At 23.6% G+C, this 24,933-nt stretch overlaps 1 protein-coding gene across 1 annotated transcript; it reads left to right on the top strand.

Annotated features, from left to right (window-relative positions):
• Nucleotides 1–7,090: 7,090 nt before the first annotated feature.
• Nucleotides 7,091–19,219, top strand: LOC112598021 (E3 ubiquitin-protein ligase TRIM33-like). Its single transcript, XM_025344325.1, has 8 exons — nt 7,091–7,128; nt 8,904–9,041; nt 10,712–10,769; nt 10,846–11,020; nt 11,134–11,332; nt 12,013–12,159; nt 12,829–12,932; nt 19,130–19,219. Exons 2-8 carry the CDS (start codon nt 8,985–8,987, stop codon nt 19,146–19,148), a joined length of 759 nt encoding a protein of 252 aa, XP_025200110.1. The 5' UTR covers nt 7,091–7,128; nt 8,904–8,984; the 3' UTR covers nt 19,149–19,219.
• Nucleotides 19,220–24,933: the final 5,714 nt, after the last annotated feature.

Raw genomic sequence — 24,933 nt, 5'->3', positions numbered from 1 at the left:
GACAAACGTTACGTTGGGTCCGAAAAGCCGGTTTTTGACGACGACATACACGATAACGATGCAGGGTATGGAGGACGGAGGAATGAGCAGCTAACTCTTTCTGGAATATTGACCATGTTCGAACAAATTACATCACATTTTTTAAAATATATCTTATTTGCGATGCATTTTGACAACTATTGTTAGTTGTTAGTTGTTACTATAACCTAATAATAATATATTGAATAGAAAATTAGTTGAAAATCTTTAATCTATTTATCTGAACATTCTAAACTCGCCTACATCAAGTTAGGTTAAGATAATTTATAATTATTGGAGGGTTATCAAATTTAGTTACGAGGTTCCTACGGTTTAAGCGGTCGATTTCGATGACTACACTACCGAAAAGAATATGTACTAATAATTATTAAGAATTACCTAAGGGAAAAGATGACCATACAAAAAGTTGTAAATATTTACGCCGTACGTAAAATGTACGCAAAGATTATATTATAATACAATTAACATGTGAAATGAAATATTATCAACGACAATGTGTTTACAAAATAAATATTATGATAGTGATACTACAATAACTATTGTCGTGATGATAATAATAATAATAATAATAATAATAATAAAAATAATCACGGTCTTAGAAGATAAGTTTGGGATACTTTCCTATTTAACAACGTTAATCAATTCGGTCGCTTAGAGAGGACATTTTAGTTGAATTTTTTGTTGCTATTTTGGGGGACGCTTCGATCTGAATTTTATTAAGTTATGTATAAATTTTAAATATGTTAACAGCAAAGAAAAAATTATTAATATCACAGTAAATAAATAATTATTATTGTAATTAAAATTAGAAAACAGTTATATTATGTATAGAGTGATTCAATAACTATGCTCACTCGCAATTTTCCATTTAATAAGGAAATAAAAAACTACCCGAATGAGTTGATACTGTACGTCAAAAAAAAATTTCAGAAAAATTATAAACTGTATAATTTACAGTTTAAAAGGGGTTTTCTCATTAGAAAAATAAAAGTTCTTATTTCCACAGAACACTCCTTAAGTAATTTAAAAATATGGTTTTATTATAACAGAACGATTTATCAAGCATGCTCATGCCTTTTTTCTTTAATAATGCAGTTATTCAAAAAAATTTGAAAATTTTGAATAACTGCATTATTGGAGTAAAAAAGGCGTGAGTATGTTTGGTGAACCGCTTTGTTTGTCTAAGAATATAGAGCCATAAGCCCATAAGGCATAAATAGATATTCATTTGTGATTTATATACATATTACATGGACATAGAAATTATATTAATATTTCTTAAATAGTAAATTTATAATTTTGTTTTCACAAACATGTTTGTCAGTTGTTAATACAACATCATACTGTTATTATTTTAGATTGGTTTAAAGAATTGTTTCTTTAAACTTAAATATGCCCAATTTATTTTGTTTTTTTGGTTGCAATAAAAATTTAAAATTATCCAAGTTTAGTTGTCTCAAAAATGATGTAATTAAATCCCAGGGGGAAACTAATCTTGGCATCAAACTTAAAAATAATTTTATTATTTATGAATATAATTTTAATTTTGATGATATAGAACAATAAGTGATTAAAAAAGATTATAAATAATGGTAATATTATATTTTCTGTGAGTATCAAATTTACAAAATGTCTTTCTTGTTTTCATATTATTCGACTTACATACAAATAGTAAATATTTCAACAAAATGTCATTGATTGATTGATTATTGTAAATATTGTATTATGGATATTTAAAAATATTCTGTTTTAAATATAATTCTGTATAGATGGACTTGTCTAAACCAAGGCTTAACCCTAATTCTATTCCATTTAAGCTTGTAGATAGTAAATCGGTAAATACAAGTCATGACAATGAATTGCAAAGTTATATTCTACATAGGTAGTACATAACTTAGTATATAGCTTATAACTTATTCTGTAGGTCTGTAAAGTGTAAATACTAAAATTATAAAATATATAATATGGTTATTTATTAAAGTAAATCATTATCATCAATTTATTTGTGAACTTATTATAGTTAATTATTATTTGGTGTCTTGGTAACCAGGCTTTTTTCAAAATTTATCACATTTTTGCCACCTTACATTCATGCCGCTACTCAATGAGCGATGGTAATTAAGTTGTTAAATAGTAAAATTCTGAAAGTTGGAATAGAGGCGCTATGAAAATATCGAATTAAATTAAATGAGTAGGCACTAAAATATCCTCTCTAAGCGAACACAATGATAAGCAAAGAGTCCTGACCTTGTCTTCCAAGACCGTGATAATTATTCAACAAACACGATAACAAGAACAAAATCGTGGTACAACTTGTATAATATATAATATATAAATAACGATATTTACGCGACTCCAGTTCCAAATATTATAGTGTTGATGATCGGTGACGAATTGACGGCGACAGTCAGGTCATTGGTCAGCTGTTTTTCAGGTGCGCACCGGCACAACAACAACAAGTAGATAATAAATTGACAGTAAAATTCATGGCTAAATACTCAGGTATGTCAGCAATAATACTAAAATTCGTTCTAAAAAGCGCATTCATGGAATAATAAACAAATCTTAATTTATTATATGGTAATATGACGTCAGCTAGCAAGGATTTTAATCGGCTAAATCTTGAAACTAGTTATAACTGTGATAAAAGTTCCTGCCGGCGGACGTCATGACATGCGTATCACAGAGTTGCTGACATACCTAAGTATTTAGCCATGGAAAGATTATTGTTGATAATTGACAGTACTCAAAACACACTAACTGACCATTACACCGTGGAGTTTGCGATGTACAATATTATATTAATACGGCGATGATTGGGGTGACAACGCGACAATACAATTATTAGTGACCACGTAAAATGATGACTGCGAGACAATATAACTATATATTTAAGTTTCACATAGTGTAGAAACCGTGACGTACAATATATACATGCATAACACTCGGATCGCAAGACTACAGACGCGAAACACTATAAGAATTGTTATAATTACAAAGTAATTTATAGGAAATATTAAAACAGTGAGACACACAATATATATATATTTAGGTTTTACGTGATGCGGAATCGCGATTCACGATTTACATATTTAAGTATACGACTCGGAACGCGAGATGACGTATGAAACTATAAGAAAAAGGTACGATCGCACAACACAGAAAACCCGGTCTGACAAATAATGTCGGATTTAACGCGATCGCACGCTTATGCGTTGTACAAGAGACCAAACCGAGTGTCCGAATCTGTGGCGGCAAGTGACGACAAACTGTTGACAAGTAAGTGTTGCACGGGGAACTCCTTTTCCGTTTCTTAAGCGATTCCGATATCGCCGAAAATATTGCTCTGTATCGTGGCCGTTGACCCTATATTAGGCGAAGTAGGGAAAAATCAATGTACATAATCTTTACGAGTCTTTTATATCTTCGTATGCCTCAATAATATGACGGCCGTTAACCTAGCAATCGGAGATTAACACCAGGCAATTTAACTTTAAATGTCGTATTGTAGGAGGCCATTAACCCCAGGGAAGATGAATCACGAATAGGGCGATAAGATATATTTATAACTTCGTAAGGTCCGATAATTTGCACGAACAGTTATTTTGGTTAGTAGTAAAACAATTATTGATGTAGGTATAAATTCAAAAAATTAGTCAATTGTACAATAAATATTGCAAAAAAGAAAAAAAGTTTAATAAAAACTTCTTAAAACCATATACTAATATGTATAATTAAAAAAATCAAACTGTAATAAATTGAATTATATTTGTTACATTATTAAAAAAAAAAAATATTTGTTACCCAATCATAAAGTAAGTTTAATCAGTAAGTACATAGAAATCATTCAACCAGTATTTAAAATGGGATTTCTGAATTGAGTATGTATTAAATATTGTTAGAAAACGTTTTTAAAAATGTAAAGATCTAAAAGATATTTTTAGCAATGGTTTTTTAAGTTTAGTATAATATATTGCTTTAGTTCAATCTACACCTAGTTATGAATTTTTAATATGAAGTAATGGTGCAGATAAATGCGTGTATACTTATAATGTTATATTAATTTAATTATTAAGATATATTAAATATTAAAAAACCCATATGTCTATTATTTTGCTGGTTTGTACATTAATTTTAATATTAGAAGTATTAATTATTTATATAATTATAATTTATAATGCTCTTTCTTACTTTTCGGTCGAAATATTGGTATTAACCTTTACACTTCTATATCAAATGAGTTTGTGTAATTAATCTTAATGCACCAATAAAAAAGACAGTTTTGGCGATAAAAGTATTTCTATTTTTATGTTAATTGTTTTTGACATTTTGACTATTTAAATATTGATACAATATATTCAGTTAAAGATAAAGTTAATTATTGATATGTATAAGCAATTTATTTTTAAATAGTTCAAGGATTTAATATTTATTTAATATACTACATTGCAATTGGAATTTTATTCGTAACGCCTATTTGAAGTTATTATTTTTATATATTATGTTTAAAATATTTTATCGATGACAATATCTGTGTTTAAATTTATACTTTACACCAAGGTTGCTTTTCGGGACAACACCATCTAAAAAATTAGCAAATGAAAAAACTATTTTTAATTTATTATATATATTATGGTTATCAATTTAATTTTTTTGATGATTTGATAAATTAATAAGAAATGAGTTAAATATTTGTGCAGCTTGTACACGAAAAACGATCGTTTCCCGTCTTACTGCATGACTCATGCACCAAGCAGCAGTTTTTTTAAGTGATTATCGAATATCAAACTGAAAGTTCTATTTTTACGACATTAGTGTAAAATACTAAATGGCTAATAGAGGCGTCAGTGCATCACCGATCATAAGTGTAGTCTAAAATTTCTAAAAATTGTGAATCGCTCTCAAGTATAGAGTTATTCAATGTTATATAATCATTTGAATTTATTAAAACAATTCTTCATATTATTATACTTGAAAAAAGTATAGTTTACCATTTAAATTTTTAAAGTTGATCCCTAAAACAACTCCTAAATATCCTAAATATTGTAAAAGAATATAAAATATTATAAGTAATTTCAGATGTTATTAAATAAAAAACTTTTGTAGAGTTTATTCTTCACTATATTGAATATTTTTTTGATAAAATAGCTTTAACATATATTTTCAATTTCTCTTTTTATGTTTTTTTGTTATATTGAATGTCAATAATTTATACACCTAATTGTTATTAAGTACGTCGTTCTAAATCTGTTTATTAATTTAATAAATATTAACATAATTTATTATTTTTTGTGTAAATAAAACTCTATTCAGTCAATAAATCAAACATAACGCAAAATTTACATTAAAAAAATGATAACTACAGTTTTTATTCATTGGTGAATGTTATTTGATGTATATAGTTTTATAAAAGCCAGGTGGAACATTACTCTCATAAACGGATCCAATCGGGATAATTGACAATATGTCACGAACATGCATAATTTTACTATTTCGAAATAATATTACATTGATGTAACACATAGTGTTATGATCGAAATCATGGCTATCGATTATTTTACACGAAAATGATACATTTTTAAGTAAAATATCGAAATTATACTGAATGCGATTTAACATTTCAATGTATATATTAAAATATACCGTCATGATATATACAATTTAGGGTTGTTGCTATATATTATATAACAGCCCTGAATACAATTCGACACGAGACACGGTTAGTATCGTTCTATTGAAAAACTGGTTTTGTCTGGTGTGCGTCGCAATAACATCATCAGTGGGGAGAAACATTTTTACGGCCGCATCAACCCGAAGTCGTGTGGAATTTCGACAGAATCACAGATACAGGCACAGGTGTTTGCTATTCTAATGAATAATGATCGATGGTCTATATTGTATCGCATTGTGTTACAATCATTCCTCTTCTACGACCCTATCATCCTAGATGATTTTACTTTATAACTGCTCAAATAACTGACTGTGAATGGACACATGTAAATTCCACCGATTGCGACCTTTTTGAACCGTTTTTCATGTAAATTCCACCGGTACATTTTTTTACCTGAGAAAAAAATGTAAATTCTACCAGTATATTTTTATTTTTATTTAAATATTCGGGATTTACCATTTTACATTTGCGATAAATTGATTAGTATTTAATTATTAAACACGCAATAATAATAAAACAATAGTAATCAATAATAACATTAAGTTACAATAAATAATAGGTATATTAGTATATTACCTATTTACATGGGTAATATATTTAAAATTTAGATACTTCTACTTGTAATAATTAATAATGATCACTAGTTAGTAAATACTTATTTTTCATTGGTGGAGTTAACATGTTTTCAGATCAAAAATACGTACCGGTGGAATTAAAATTTTTTTCAGGTAAAAAAACGCATTGGTGGAAATGTTTTAAATTCAACCAAAAAATCGACTATCTATAAATCGTTAGAATTTACAATCGCCCCTGTGAACGTGGCCATCCTATACTGTCAATACTCCATTACCGTAATTTTAATTATCTGTAATTTGGCTAAGTGAATTATAATAATTTGTGTAATAGTTGTAATTAATATCGCTATATTCGATTCTCTTCGGCAATACAAACTAAATTAATAAATAAATATTTCTGTGTTATAATATATACCTACAATCTACGCATGTTGTGATTAGAGTAACATAATATATAATTAATAATGTTGCATAAAATTAATATATTAGAGAAAATTGTGTTTGTTTCTATTGAAAGTGATTGATTAAATATTTCAATTTCAGACTATAATACCACTATGACAATTTTTGTTTAATTAAATTTATAAATGCTGTTAAAATAAATAATTGTTCATGGATTAAAAAATAACAAATATTTGTTACCACTGAAATCATTTCACGTGATTGAAAGAAAAAAAACATCATTCGAATCCCCCATCCCCGTAAGCCGATGTTTTATGGTGGGGCAATGGAATTTCTGTATTACTATTGATGCATCCATCGACCACTGTGCGCGACGGGAGTCATATTTAAACGGACGTAGTATTATAACTGACGTTCATTTCTCTCTGACCACGTTTTCTAGTAAGTATAAATTTTGATTTCTATTTAATGCCCTTTTTTTCGCTTCTATAATGTATAGGTATAACATTTTTTTAAATGTTATTATGAATTATACAAATATTTTTAAATTCTCAAACATTTTTTCTATAGATTTTCTTTTTTTTAAGCAGATCGAAATTGATTCAACGTATCATATATTATTGTTAGTGTGTGTGATAATTGGATATTGATTTACAAACCGAATGTTATTTATATAAATTTTCGCAATAATTTAATTGGTATTAGAGTTTTATCAATTGCTATTAAGTTCAAAAGGTGATTAAATCATATCATATGTTCTTATTATACTTAAAAATGTTTTTTTAATAAAATGTAATTTTAAGTATTCTACAATATTTTTTTACTTGACAATGCTCATTAATAATCGAAAAATCGAACCTTGCAATAGTTTTTTTTTAAAAAAACATGTAAAAATAATATTAAATAAGATTAGGGTGAAAAATAAATTAAAAAATGTAATTAATTAAAATCAACAGATTATAGCTGTAAATAAAGACAATTTCCTTTTTACGTATTTTAATTCACCTACATAATTTATTACTAATTTGTCTATTCATTTTTTTTCGCTTTTTTTGTTGTTCTAAAATCAATGAATATTATGTATATACCTATTTTTTTCAAACTAATGGGCATAGAAGCTGATGTTTTATTTTAAGATCAATAAAAAATTAAAAAATTAAAAAAATACACGCATGTTGTCATATACATAGAAAAATAAACGCTTGTTAATATTTTTAAGGTTATGTTTATCACAGTAACAGCAATAAATGACACCACCCTATCAATTATTGTTATTAGTAATTGTTGTAATATACTACGTCAAATAAACCATTATCTAGTTAAAAATATTTAAAAAACTATTAAAATTTATTACTTTATATTTTTTAAACAAAATATAATTTTTGTTGCTTATTTATCAAGAATTTTGATTTGAAAGCATTCTAATATTTATTAGTTATATTTCGAGAAAGTTTAGTTTAAAAATATTATTTTTTTTAAGTTTGCCAAACATTTCTGGATGAATATAATCTGAAAATGAATTTATTTTACGATTAATTTTTTTTTTTGTAAATTTTTGATTGTTATTACAATTTACATAGTATTTACAAATAGAAATAATCTCTTTTTTGAATTGACAAACTTTTTTTCAATCATTTTAAAATAAGTTATGAATAATTATGTCGTACATTTTTTAATTTTTAATTATTTAATTAACAATACAATGTTGGATTTCGTGAATAATATTTACATATGTGGTAGGTATATATAATATATATTTTTAATTATTATTATAATTTATAGATTTTATGACTAAGTTTAATAAGACCCATTTACAATATATATTTTTATATCATTACATTTTCTTCTATGTTTTTCAATAAATATTATCTTTAATTTTAATAATAATAAAAACAAAATAAAATTTGTGGGTGTAATGAATGATAATTTTGTTATAATTTACAGACAAACTGTTATTAATTTTAGTAGTTGATATAAGTGTGTGTTGTTGTAAATGATCGGATAAAAATTTAAAAATGTTAAAATGCCGAAATGGAATTTGTGAAAATTGCGTGATTAGAATAATAATGAGAATAAATTAAGAACATTTCGTTAAAAAATCTATTGATATTTCTAATCATTTTTAAAAATAATGATTAAAAAGTGTTGGTACTATTTATAAATATAAATATTATTACCTATAACAATGTAATTAATTTAAAAATATTTATTTATAGAGTAGAGTATAAATTTAGAAGAGTCATCAAAGGCAAACTTATAAACTAATTTTCATAATACTAGACGTAACAAAGGATAAAATGGAAAGCGAAGATAACAACCAGCTCAATACAAAGAACAATGAACCAAGTTCAAAGGTAATCACGAGTTTTTATCTGTGCGTTATTGTATACTATTATAGTCTGGACTCTCGTACACAAAAAAAAAGCGTTGGCCATCACTACCAGTCGTTCAAATAATCATACTCACTGCTATAACTATTGGTTCTTAACATTTTATTACCAAATGTACAATGGACAGGAATGAAAAATGAACGTTGACCGGTGTTCAATTTACGTAATACCTAATCCTAATGGCTAATTGGTGTTTGTTTTTAACTGTCCATTTGTAGTTTTGAGGCAGCTTCTAAGAAGGCTTATGAATATTAAGTCTTTGAATTTTTCTGTTTTCACTATAATTGTTTATACGCAGGCTGATATTTTGGCAACATTTATTTCATTCTCGTACTAATTCGTTTATCTTACTTTTATTAGATTGAGCTTAGAGTAGAGTTAGGTCATTATATTAGTGTGGATTTAAATTTTGTCATTATATTAATTATTGTCCTGATTATAGCGCTAACTATAGTTAGGTATTGATTTTAAAATTTGGGTATTATATTAAGACGGAAATCTGTTCTGCAATAGTCAACAACTGAATAAGTAATGGTCATCACCATTAATGAATTAAATTCTGATTCCCAGATGGTATTTGCAAATTTTCCAAGTACTTATATTAGTTTGTATTTAAATTTACACCACAATAGTAATTAAATATTCTTTACATAACAATGTCCTATCTAGTGTGACTCAAAAGAAGTTAAACTATGATCATTCACTTTTCTTATTAATTACAAATTATTTTTATTTCATGTTACATCTATCAGATAGAAAAATGACACGTTAATCAAAGAGTTTTATCGTAGTGTATAGCTTTTAATTATTAATTTAGAATATTCGTGTCAGTGGTAGAATTTTTTTCACATGCCTTGAAAATTTTCTCTTGTGTTACAAAGGCAATATCATCTACATAAATGTATTTTCTGAAATTTATGTTTAATAGGTCCCTTTTATAAGTAAGTGATGAATTATGAAAAAAATATCACTTTTTCATGTAAATATTAAATAGGATAGAGATTAGACGCTAAAAAGGTAAATGGTAACACATTGCTAAAAATTCTCAATTTTCTTATGTTATCCCTTATGACTATCTTTTTGGTTCCCAAAAATTTTATTGATTTTATTACATAGATTAATGCATAGTAAAATTTATAGAATCTTAATGATTTCGTTGTATACTTATACTCGTATGTAGTTTTCATTTGATTTTCTTAAATATTTTCGATTTGCATTGTTAGGTATAATATTTGATCACAACAAATTCTATTAAGCCTACAAATATTGTATTATATTTAGTTGTTTTTGTGAGTAGTATTTAAAATTATATTATAGTAAGACATTTCTATTAACTTACAATTAAACTTAAAAGGGAGATAAAACGTTAGCTTTTAATATTGTTGTTTAGTATACAAATCCCATTTTTTGTAATTTTAGATTTTTATTTTGCTTTTTCATTAGTTGTCTAAATTCATTTTATTTATTTAATTCAGCTTTTTTTGTCAAATGTTTTTTTTGAGATGACCATGTTAGCTTTCTTTTGCTTAATGTTGTGGACAATTTTTTATAACTTTATTTACTTCTTAAAATACTACAGTAGATACATTTGTATATCATAATATAAATATTATAAGTTTATTAATTTTTTTTAGAAAGCATCAAAACATAAAAAACACGAATTCTCAACTCAAAATAGTGATTCATCTTCAGGTTAACTATTCATTATTTATAATAAAATTTACAATAATTAATTTAATCATTTTTCTTTCGTATGCATTTATTTCAGTTACTGAAGATTCGTCCGATAGTTCAGATGCATTTATTCCAGATATTGAATATGCATTCAATAGTTCAAATGCTGTATGTACATGCTGCTATGAATGGGCGAATGAAATGTATAAATGCTATCGTTGTAATAGAAAATATCATAAAGAATGCCATATTCCTACAATCATTGCCAGGTATAACATTGTTGCAATTAGTTGATGTAATTTAAAATTTTATTTTTTTTTTTTAATTAACAAAAAAGTTACTTTAAAATCTTAAGATAATGCTAGTACACTTATTATAATAGAAATGAAAATGAAAAAGAATGGGAGTGTACATTGTGTGAAGATATAACTACCATTTCTAAGGATTTAGGAAAATATCATGACATCGATGATATTTCTGTTGGTACGGTCGGACGAAAAATTGTTGAGCGTATATTGATGGAATTATTCTGTCGAAATAAAGAAATTGATCATTTCATATACGCACCCAATCCAGCTGTTGTAAGTTAAATATTAACTAATAAGTAAGACAGACCCGTGCGCAGAATTTCATAATTTTAGGTGGGAGAGGGGTTGAAAGAATGTAGAAAATAGATACATAACAATTAGTAAATAGTATTGTATATTTATGTTTATTATTAATTATTGAATATTATCTCATGTGTTCATCTATACTTCCATGGCGTATCCCACTGGGGCAAGATGGGGCACTTCCCTCCCTAGAATTTTAAATTTTTTACCTAATTGTAATAATTTAATGTAATAGTGACGAAACATTATAATATTCTATACATAAATGTATAAAAAAATCTTCATTTATTTTCAAATTAATTTTGCCTCCCACCCCTTAGAAAAATGTCTATGGACGCCCATGTATACTTATATATACATAACTAAAAAAGTAGTATTGTCATTATACTTTGTCGATAACAACAACGAAAGATATCGATTAACAACAAAAGTGACTATAACACTTTAATAGTAGTGTACCATTATTTTATGTATTATTACAAACAAAATTATAAAATATTTAATAATATAATTAATCAAAAATAAAAACACAATTTATAAATTATTTTTGGTTATATGGAGATTTAACCCTACTCCTTTTACGCACGGGTCTGAAGTAAGTAACTTCGCAATTATTTCAGTTTACTATTATTTGTTATTTTATGCTGTAGTTTCAGAGGTATCCTGAAAACATTCGAAATCTTAAGGGATTATATAATATTAAAGTTGATTTGTTAACAAATGATAATTATAAATCACTTAATATTTTTTTGGAAGATATAAAACAAATGTTTGTTAATGCTATGTCATACTATAGTGTGAGTACTAACTACTAAGTATAGTAATAGTGTTTATTTAATTTATATAAACTCTTGACCATTTAAAGACTATTTTGTGTCAAGTTGGATATTATTTAAATTTAAATTTCTATCTGCAAAATACCTACTTAAAGATCAGAATTTTATTTTTATTCTTATAACATTATATAAGCTTTGTTTATAAGAATTATACTGATGTTTCTTATGATAATTTTGATAATTTTATTACTTTTATTAAATCATGGTGCAGATGTATGTGGACATGTGGTATTGAGTTAAGGAGTTAAATTTCATTATTGTGATGCTAAATATATATTTTTGTCATTAATAAAAGTAAAAGAGCTGTGAGAATTAATAAATTTTAAAATTTGTAATCATCATCATAATTATAATTTAATATTTTTTTAGAACATCTGATAAAATTTTTTTTGTATTTTTTGGCTCATATTTCTCTTATTATTTATAATTAGCTTGTTAAACAATCTATTTCTATTGAGAATGCCATTTATGATTTATTGAATTGTTATATTTTTAACGAATTTTGCAAGCAATAGATTTTTGTGGTTATGTATATGGAACAATTTTTCAGAAAATACATTTTAATGTTTATTCTTGAATTGAATCATTTATATTTTGTAGATATATTATTTATTATTTACACATTTTTAGGTTGGTGATCCATATTTAAAATTCGCAATTGACCTTCTTAAATTTTTCAACACTATGTACGATAAGTGGATAATGTCTCCTTCGAAGAAAGCCTGGAAAATCAGGTAATTTATCTTTACAATAGTTACATAATTAATGATAGATTAAGTTGTATTATTAACGCTGTATTTCTTATTGATAAATACTAAAACAATAATTCTAAAATACTATAAAATAATAATTTAAGTATTTTTTAGATTCTAAACCTAACAAATAATGTATTGATTTTTTTTATAACGTGTGTTTTTTATGTCTGTTATCACTCTTTGGAGTAGTATAATTATATCGGTTTTCAACATTGGGGGTGGTTACTGATATAAATTGGATCAATTTGATACTTTTGGGGAGTTAAAAATAAAAACATTTTCAGTGTATTAAAAATAATCAGGATAAATAAAAAAACAATTTTACTAGGAAAAAGAGGAATTTTTATAAAAATTATAGTAACGACTAGAATAATTATGTTTTTTTTTGTTGCAATTAAAAAACAAATAATCGTAGATGCATGAAATTTTCATCAACACATTTTCATATTATCATTTTCTATTTTAATAACATTTTCAAAATTGTTGTCTCTTTGAGCTATTTAAAGTACGCTTAAATTTTTTTTTCTATAAATATATATTAAAAATGTATTGCTGGTAAATCCACTTGAAAACTGAATACGATGCGCCTCATAAGTTATTCGTTTAATTAAAAAATATTGAAAATTTTAAGTCACAATATTTTTTTTTATATATTGTGTTAGAAGTTAAAACATCGACATAATTTGTTAAAATCTCGAAATTTCACAAATTAATTTCTAGTTAATAATTATAAGATATTTTATTTTTATCTTAAATTATAAAATTTAATACAATATCCCTCATAGATTTCCTAATAACATGTGGCCAATAACGATTGATTTTATAAGGGTTTAAAAAACACATAAAAGAACTGATTAATATTCATAATTATATTTATATTTTTTATTGTTTATATTGTCAGGTTCGTATAATAAAAAACGAAACGTTATTGGAAAATCTAGTTTGGTATTTTATATATTTATGGATAGATACAATTTAACTTTATAGTTGAAATTTTATAATTTTGTTATTTTAGTTTTAACTAATATTTTTAAACAATGACAGGAAATAATTAAACTATTTTCAAATCATTGAATTTTTTTTAATATACGAAATGAGAATATGCTCTAAAAACTGGTAGTCTTAATGTTGTCGATTTAAAAAAATTGTAAGTCTAATTTTTTTTTTAACTCTAACTATTTATAATTTATTAAACATAGAATTTTTTAGACTGGTTGAATAAGGAATTTTTAAGTTTTAAAATTATTTTTACATCTTTATTATTTTTATATTTTATGTAATTTCATGCACTACATATTTATGTGTTGGAGTTCGAAGATTAATTCAATAGATTTTGTATACCTATAATTATAAAAATAATATATTTACATTTTTCTTTAAAGAGTGAAATGAAAATTAGCAGTATTTATATGTTTACATAGATGGCAAAAGTCTTTAAATATTGTACGAATTTTTATCACTAGATAGCGTTAATATTTTCAGTTGTCCATTATTTTAAACAATAAATAAAAACTTTTGATGCAATGTATTTAATGCAGATTAATTATAGACAGACTTTGAACCAAATCGTTTTCATCCATAACTTAACTAAAAGTAGCTTGAATGAACACAATTGTAAAGTATTAAGCATTCAACTCATTTAAATATTTAATTTACTTCAGTCCAGGCTAATAGTATTTCATTCATATAATGTTTACGAAGGCGTTAAAAATCTATTTTATTTCTATTTTGTTCTTTTAAAATTATAGAAAAAAAATCAATTGTAGTTTGGCACCATTATAAGTTTAAAAATTGTTCTTATCAACAATGAGTTGTTTGAAGCATAGAAATTAAAAAAAAACAGTATCATTAACTGAGATAATGATTTAGTAAAAATTACATTATTCGTACATTATTCACTATTAATTAATTATTACCAATTATACATAATTAGTTATTTCCTCATTACTCATACGGTCATATACCAAGCTTCAAATGATTAGTATTATAAATAATTATTTTATTTTTAGAAGAGTATGAATCATATGAGTCATAATACCTTTAGAGTAACACAGTAATTATAATATGCATTAAATTGGTTATAGATCTTCAAAAATAATGATTAACGAATAATAAATGTATTAAGTACCTACTTACAAAAAGTAAATAGGAAAAATATTGCTGATAAAATGTTGAACAGATAAAAATATTATCATCTTTCTGATTGTTTAAATTTTAGACTTATAATTTTCTCTTATCAACCAATTATATTTAGCTCCAGTGAATTAATTTTTGAAATCATTGATAACTTATTCTGATTTCTAATAATGTATGGGAATAATTAATGAGCAATCAAATAAATTAAACAGCTCGGAGTAATTTGACATTTTGGAACAAGAGAAAAATAGTTATCAATGTTTTTGTAAAGCCGATAATTACCTCTTTATTAGTGTTCGGTACTTAAACGGTCGAATGAACGAATAATTTAAACTGAATAATTGAAATATACTTAAAGGTTTTTATCATGTGATTGACAATAATATTGTAATATTTAATTTATTGATTATAAATAAATTATATTCAATGTATTGTTATTAGTTATTGGTAGTATTCATAATTCAGAATTTTTTTCAATTAAAGTTTATATTATTTGTCTTTTTTTAAATGCACCCAGCAGTTTAAGTTAACTTGTTTTCGTCAGCATTTTCTCGATAAAAATATGTATAGATCATAAGTCATAACTATAGCAGCTTGTATGCCGTACAAATTAATTTATTGTATAGTGTGTTCATAAGTGTTTTAAAAAAAAAAAAAACATGTTATAACATTTTATTTAGCATCAACAACATTTTAAAATTTTATTTCGAAATTGTATTGATGAGTTGCAACTTTTTATATTGAATGAAAATAAAATGGTGTTATAATTATTTCCAAAGTTACGTTCTATATTTTTGGTTTTATTATATATTTTTAATTATTTTATGAAAGAAAATAAGTTTTATTCGTCTTTGGCCAACATTAATTTGGCAGGATTGGTCATTAGCGTCTTAATTACAAAATAATTATTTATTGCCCAACTTTTTGTACATAAAAAATTCATTCTGGTTATACAATCAAAAATTATTATTTTTTCAAATGATCTGAAAGCAATATAACTTTTCAGTCATTTTTTATTTGTAATATAGGAATAATAAATATCTATCTCAAACTATCGATCAAAATAAATCAATATAATATCTACCTAGTTATGTCATGTGATTGATGATTGAAAAGTGCATAATAAATTAATAATAAATATTGACATGCATACAATATGTTATAATAATAAATTAATCATATGATGAAAAATGCATTATTTATTGATTGACTTATAAAAAGGAGCTAAAATAAATTTATTTACAGTTGTAAGTCAATATTAAATTTGATTCTATATATGTGTATATAAAAAATTTAAAAAAAAAATCAAATATAAATTATTATTCTTTTTTCATGTAATTCTCGTTATATTTATTTATAGCTCATATTATTATTGTTAATAAAGTTTTACAGATTGTATATATTATTTGTATGTATAAATTGAAAAAGAAAAATTGATTTTTTGGTCTTATCAGTTACATCCTTTTTTTTTGCACGTTTTTGAAAAATGTTCTTGAATACTTTACCAATTTCTATAATATTATTATAATAGCCATAGTATTGGCAGAAATAATAAATAAATAATACGTAAATTACTATGATATTAAAGATAATTGATATTTTAGTATTATTCTAATACTGGAATTGTAGTTTTTTCTAAGTAATATATATATACATACGTTTTTCACATTCATACTAGCACTGCATAAAATATTAATGTAGTATAACTTAAATTAAGTATATGCAGCCATAACGTTAGTTGATGTGTGTAGAAAGATTATTATCAAAATACAATAACATAATAGAATAACACAATAGGTTAAGTCTTGATGAAAACGGTTTAATTAATTTTTTTTTTTTTAAGTAGGTACTATTTTATATATTTTAAGCATTTTTATTAAATAAATTATTTTTTTCTTCTTAAAAATAATTTTTAAAGATTTATTTTACTATAAAAAGTAAGTAATATCGAGTTATACATAAAACAAAAAAAAAAATGGACCATGAAAAATATTCATAATAATATAAGAAGTTGATTTCAAAACTATTTCGTCTTTCAATTTTGATTTTTGAACCATAATATAATATAAAATATAAAATATATTAATATTTAAAATGTAATATATTATTTGTAGTTTTCAATAATTTACAAGTTTAAGTATAAATTCAAGTGGCTATTAATAAGTTACAATAAACATTTAATCTTCTTCAACGATTTAGTGTGCATAAATAATTCATAAATATCTTAATCGAAAAACCAGATAAGTTCTATGTATTAGGATACATAAAAACAATAAACCACTATTCGATTAGATAAAATATTTCATTGATTAACATTTTAATAGTTATAAGTAATAAAATAGTATAGTTAAAAAGTTTTAAATAATAATAAAAAAAAATATTCTATAAAAATACAATATCATTATTCATTAAAATTATATATATATAATTTTTTTTATTTTAATAGAAGCGTAATTTAATAAATACAATTTTAACAACAATTTTTATGTTTATAGTTGTAAATGCTTTTATGTTTGATGAAATTATTACATTATTAACTTTATATACGAGGTATTAATAAATACAGATATATATATTTTAAAGGGTATAATATTTTAATATCTGAAAAAAAAAGAGAATGTTGTATTTAATGACATATTAATTAGGTATATTTAATGTAAAAATAAATACTGAAAGTTAAAAGGTTGCTTAGAACGAAAGAGGTACATGATTTTAGTTTTTTTATAATGTAAATTAAGTCCAGCTTTAAAATAGCGTTTCAAAATTATTTTAATGAGTTTGCTTAAAAAAAAAAAATATATGTATGTATAATAGGTAATAATAATAATAATAATAATAATGAAAAAATGTAATATATATTAATTTTTGTTTAAATATTATAATATAAATATATATTATTATATATTAAATATTATATTAAACATTATATCATAACTGTATTTAAATATATGTTTATAATTATATGAACACAAAAAATTTTAAAACTATAAATATTTATCAGTATAAATACTTTTAATTATTTAACAGAACACCTTTTTATGATATTAAATTATTATAAATAGAATTATTCGAGATTTCTAAAACTTATTTTGGTTTAATGAATAGTTATATAAGAAAAATATGTTTATGGCGTAAGTAGTGATATAAATTTTTTTTTTCATAATTTTTGAATACTTATGTAAAAATTATAACTTTAATTTTTTGTTTCAATTTTATTAAATGTATTAAACTAAAAGTGACTGACCTATAGTTTGTATATAAGTATAAAATATTATTTAGTTTGATTAACAAACAAATATTATTATAAGTATATGTAGAGTATGCCTAGATATTATAGAATGTATAAATCATTATACCTGTTTGTTTCATTTACATTTTTACAATCATTTATCATTATTTTAATAATATATATTAGCGAAATCCTTGTCAAAAACTGAAAATGAATTCATTTTTTTCTCATATACTCTACACACATGTGTGTAGAACATTTGTAATGTTTAAAATAAATTCGCATGATATTATCGATGCATGTCGATTAAATTAACCACTATATAATGTGAGACCCGTTTAAAGAGATATTAAATTAAATAAATTTTATTTCACCTACGAATTAAACTCTATAATTATATTATGTCCATACGGTAGGTCAAAACTTACAGACATTATAAATATCCAGGTAGTAAGGTACACCTGGTACAGAAAAAAGGTAAGATACTTATAATGTTTATACGTAGACATCATATTGTATAGGTCACTTGTGTCAAAGTAATATATATATAATTGCTTGATAGGTCATACTACTTTATATATATATATATATGGTTGTATTAGTAATAATTTTATTAGGCTATAATTTAAAATGTATTAACTTGAAAACCATTAAAAAAACGCGTACACGAAGAAAACGTACACCATGTGAGTAACAATTACATAGCGAACGTAAACCAAATATTTGACGTTGCCATTTTAACAAAATTATTTCAGTCGTTTGTGCAATATTAGAAAAGTAAATTAGTAACGATTATTTTTATCTTTTTCAGTGAACAAATGGCCGTTTGAAATATCAAACAACGGTCTTAAAAAGAAAATTATTTTGAATATAATTTTTTTTTCATCATATTTAGTTGTAAGTTCATGGATTTAAATCTTAAATTTAAAAATTATTTCGTTTTTATAATACTAAAATATTAAGTATTATTATGATAATCTAGTTATATTATTGGTGTACTCCATTACTCGTATATTATATTGTATTTCGAAAATATTAAAAGTAATTTACCAACCATTTTTTAATTTTATATTTATACTAAACTTATACTGTATTATGATTTGTATTAATAAACGCAACCAAGGCTGTACTCAGAATACATTTTTGGTGTATGAGGGTTGAACTCTCAATTTTCACAGATACGGCCTTGTAATATTATGTTTCTAAAATATTAAGTATTCATGTAAGAATGTATCCATTAACTCTAAATATTAATTGTAAGTGAACGAATTTGAATAATCAAATATAATATTAAATTTCCAATACCTATAGAATATTTTGAAAAACGATAAAATTAAAAATTTAAGTTATTTTTTTAAACATCACAATATTTTTATTTTTATTCCATAAAACAATAATCATTACTTATCCATTAAGTTATTAATTTAGGTAAATTAACTATTATAAGTTTATGTAAAACAATATTTTAATATTTTATTTGTCAAAAATAATGCATTAGCTATTACATATTATTTAAGTATTTATTTATAATATTTATAATATTAAGTAGATAAATCTAAAAAAATGTATGTATAAGATTTTTTATGTGTTTGTAGAATGTAGTTAGTTCGCACTTAATTATTATACTCGTACAACTATGTTTTGATGTAAACAATTAATTTTCATTATCATTTTTTATTTATAGTATTTTTGCTAGGTATTGAAAATTAATAAATCGCAATACATATACAGTTATAAAAATAAACTCATTCTATTTTTTTTTTTAAGATATATTTTAATTTTATAATTAATAGTGATTTTCAATGAATTAAGTTGCGAATTATAAGCAATTTCTTAAACTCCAATATTATTTAAGTATAAAAAAACTTTACTATTTCTATAATAATTAATATGCATTCCTTAATAGTTTCGAATAAATAAATTAATAATTCAATCTTTATAATTGTATATTTTATAATCTGTTATGGCCATTTAAAATATTATTAAAATCGATAATAATATATTAATATCTTTTGATATTACAAAATTTATAAATCATTAAAATCGAAGTACAGTTATAATTTAAACTTCTACTAATATTATCATCACATATATCAATAGCAAATATTGTATTTATCACAACTATTAGGTACAATTCCACAACCCAAAATTATCTTAAAATATATTAATTGTTGACATGGCTATGAAACTATGAAAGTAGTTTGAATATTTTCTTACTACTAATTTATAAACTCGCCTCTAAAATATTTATGTACCCATGTGCCTATCAATTATTATTATGAACTTAAAGAGAATATTATTATGTGATTGTTTATTAATTTTGAAATTGGGGTGATAAGTTGTATTTAAATTTAGTTTTAAAAAAGTATTATCTAATCAATTTAACATGTATTCGCAATATTAAATTTATATTCATATCACTGAGATTTACAATGTTATCAGCAGAGCCATTTATAAATATTGATATTCCACAGTTAGTTTTTAAAAGTCGTTAATAGGGGTAACAAACGATTGTATTTAGTCTTTATCGGCAACACTTTTAAGCGTACGATTACGCGTGCTACATTATTTTTATTTCAACACAACGTTGTCAAATATAAAATTGGTGAATCAGTGGAATATCATTCACATACCTTCCCAATCGGTCTTTGTAATACGTATGTATAAAAATGGTTAAAATGTGTATACCTATATTGTATTAAACTTATTGATATATATAATATATGTGTTTATATATATTTTTTTTTGAATGTAAACTGTCTCACCAGTCACCACATAATAAAAATACTTGTGTACGCCATTGCAATAAATGTTAGAACTAGACTGATAACACTTGATTTTTGTTATACAGTATTCTGGTATAAATGTTGTCAATATACGAGTAAAAATAGCATTATAGTTACTATCACTATAATTAAATACAAAATGAAATGCGATGGCGTATATTACTAAAGTAGATCATCCTTATGAAACTTGGGTAGAATTATCAACTATTTCCAATAAAATAAATAAGCCAAATTCAAAAAAAGAAGTAAACTAAATTGAATTTATTTGTACAAGCAACATGAAGATTATGCAAACAATAAAATGCCAGAAAATTTACTAAAGTTTACAGCCATAATTGAAAATAAGTATCAAGTTAAATTAAGCTGTTTCGAATTATTCATATTTGTAATTATTATATTTATGTTTATGTAACGATTATAACCATAATAATTGTTGAATGACAAAGACTATAATATATTGGGTATAATATATGTAACCATTAAGTATAGTAATGTAATAGTACTAGGAAAAATTTCCAAAACTTACTATTTACCATTTAAAATATATATATTTATAGTAATAAATTTGACAACGTAATTTACAATTTCGCGCATAGTCGTAAAGGTTTGAAGTGTCAAAATTATGCTCTTTATTATTGTGGTACCGTGGAGGTATTTTTAACCGTTAACTTCATGGACCTGTGGGGTTACTAGTTTTTTCGTCAAAATGAAAAAGGTTTAATTTTCATTTCCAGCAAATTTATTTCTACCAACATGATTAAAAATATAATTTAAAAGCTATTTAACTACACAAGGACTATTATGAGAGTGAGATTCTCATTAATCCTCAAAAGTTTGTTTGACATAATTTTCTGATTAAAATTAAAAAAATAGAATTTAAATTAAATTAAGTTAAAAAAAATATTTATTTTTATAATATTTATACATTATAATCAAATATTTCTAACAATACTAACATTTTTATCATAATAATATATTCATTATTTTGAATAATTGTTGCATACCTCTTTTAAAAGTGTTATTCTTGAAATAGTTTTGTTTTTAAATTCTTCTATTGTGTTTGATATATTAATAAATCCTCTTTTTATGTTATATTTTGTAAGTTTTTTGCATACCTAAGTTGCAATGAATATATTATTTTGAATGAATGAAATTAAAATGTTTAAAAATGTATTAAATTGTGGATGTGATTTATAAGATTTAAATATTCAGTAAAATGTACGTGAAAAGATTCACAATTATTTGTTGTTTTAGTTATACTTGCATTGAAATCAGACCATATTGTTGGAGGAAATTTATTATTTTCGAAAATATAATTGTTAGAAATAATCAGTATACTTACATATGCTAATATTCTTCCGGTGTCGACATAAAATCTTCGAAAAAAAAAATTCTTAACTTCTCAAGGATCTAAAAATGTTAATCCAAATGTAGTCAAAAGGCGGAAGAGATGTTAAGCGTATTTTTAAACTCCATCTTATAGTCCATCATTGGCTTGTTCTCTTAGTTATTAACTATGGTCTTTATTGCAAGTTTTATACAACCTTTACTGGTGAATATAGCCCTATTATGGGTCTCATTAGAGTAATAGTCAACTAGATTTTATATTTTAATATTACAGGTATATAATACTTATCATAAAATAAGACCCCAGAGCTATCACTAAAAAATGGATTAGGGGTTTTCAAAATCTATCTCAATTATATAGATAGAAAAAGATTTGATGGAAACGAAAATCGAACCATTTTTTATTTTGACGGGATTACGGAAATGATGATCGCCCACCTCGTATTGTCGTGTACATAAAAAGCTACTTATCGTTTATCTGTGATTATTGAAATTTGATTGTTTATATTAGATGCTAATATTTATTATAATATTATATTATTTATACTTATAAATGTCAATTTATTAAATAATTGTAAAAAAAATATTACATAATGTCTTTAAAAAAATAAAAATATTTCATAAAATTATGTTTCATAAATAAATAATTTAAAAAATATGTATATAATTTATCATATATATATATATTAAATATAGTCAAACGGATGCAAATGTTATAAAAATAAAATAAATCAACAGAATTAGTTCAAGAACTGACATTTGATTTTTTACCATGTAGGAACTTACATTTACATAATATATGTATTAGTTAAAGGAATTAACACAAATAACTTTTTAACTGAGTTACTTTTGTAAAAGATTTAATATTGTTCAAAAATACACAAGGCACTGTATACCTCAGGGTTTAAGATTAAGAGTTTGGTAGTTTGAAATTAAACATTCACATAAAATACCATGTATTCTAATTTCTAACTTATTGTTGATGGTGATTTTCTAGAAAACTACGAATTAGCTTGCTAGTATTTATTAAATTTGGCCTATATACATAAACAACAGTATCCAAAGTTTTTTCATATTTTATGATTGTTCAGTGACATAGTAAATTAATAATATATTCAATTATGAAGAAATATATAAAATACCATATCATTTAGAATTTACACACGTCACACACCTACTAAGGAAGTTCAATATTACTTAGATGGTATTAATATTATATGTAAGGTGTATGACACTGTGCCACTGTGGTAAATAATTTTAAATGAAATAGAAATAAACTACTTTGTTATTATAATTTCTGCGAAACCTTTATGGCACTAAAAATTTCAATTTCTATTACGGTCTGTGTTAACAAATTATATGGAACAGTGTACGTATCTATACTGTTCCTAGAATCGCTAATAATATTTATTATTGATTTTCCATTTGACGAAATTTGATGGATTTGTTATAGGTTAGGTTAACCATTATATACGTTAAGATAAATTAAGGACATATTATTTTACACATTATGAATTTAATTTCGTACCTTACTTATAAATAAATTTGGAAAATTTGCAGTAATATACCACTTATAATTGGTTATAAAACGTCAATCAACTTCAAAACTATTTTAAAATTAATTTATCTAGTTAAGATATAGAAAAATCAAATATTCAAAACCTTAAAGTTAGTTTTTTTATGATATATTAATAATTAAAATAAAAAAAGTAAGAACTAGAATTTAGTATTAGGCTTTGTCTACGATACAATCATTTCGTTTAGTAGGTAGGTAGTAGGTACTTACAATTATTTTATTTATACAATTATTATTCGATCTTGGACTAATATTTAATACGTTTAAGTGTTATACGCTTGTATAATTAAACTTAATTTAACTAGCTACTGATTTATGCTCCTACATAACTCAACCCTCTTCAATATAATATTATGTTTATGTACCTATGGTGTTAATTTATAATTAATTAACCTTGAAAGATGAGCCTCAGTTTTCACGTTATTGTGTTAAGCAACTCTGAAACTCGTTCTAAGCTTTATCATTTAAATTTCCAATTACTTTTTCATTATTAATGTTGCTTAATTTGTTTCAAACTAATTCATTATATTTTGTTTACTTATTATTTAATAGTTAATTTCTTAAGGTGATGTAAATTAATGATTATTTTTAAATTACAAAAAAATGTATGATTTTTACTTTCTAATACATAATACTATACAAAATTCATCTCAAAAAGTAATAGGTAATAAATAAAAGGTAATATTCTTATACTAATTTATTTGCAGTCAAATTAATAAATTTAAATTTAACGTTAGTATTGTATTTACCAGTAAATTTTACTTAAAATATTATGAACATATCTAGTTGTAAAATAATATGAAATCTCCAATCATTTTTTATATTAAACACTGATTTAATTACGTTAAATTATATTCTTTGTGTTGGAAAATTATTTTGTTATTTGTAATTAAAATATATTATATT

Source organism: Melanaphis sacchari, unplaced genomic scaffold (assembly GCF_002803265.2).
Source record: "Melanaphis sacchari strain LSU unplaced genomic scaffold, SCAv2.0 Contig44_pilon_pilon, whole genome shotgun sequence".
In the NCBI taxonomy this organism is placed as follows: domain Eukaryota; kingdom Metazoa; phylum Arthropoda; class Insecta; order Hemiptera; family Aphididae; genus Melanaphis; species Melanaphis sacchari.
The sequence above is the reverse complement of the archived record's forward strand: the minus strand, read 5'-3'. Positions and strand labels throughout refer to the sequence as shown.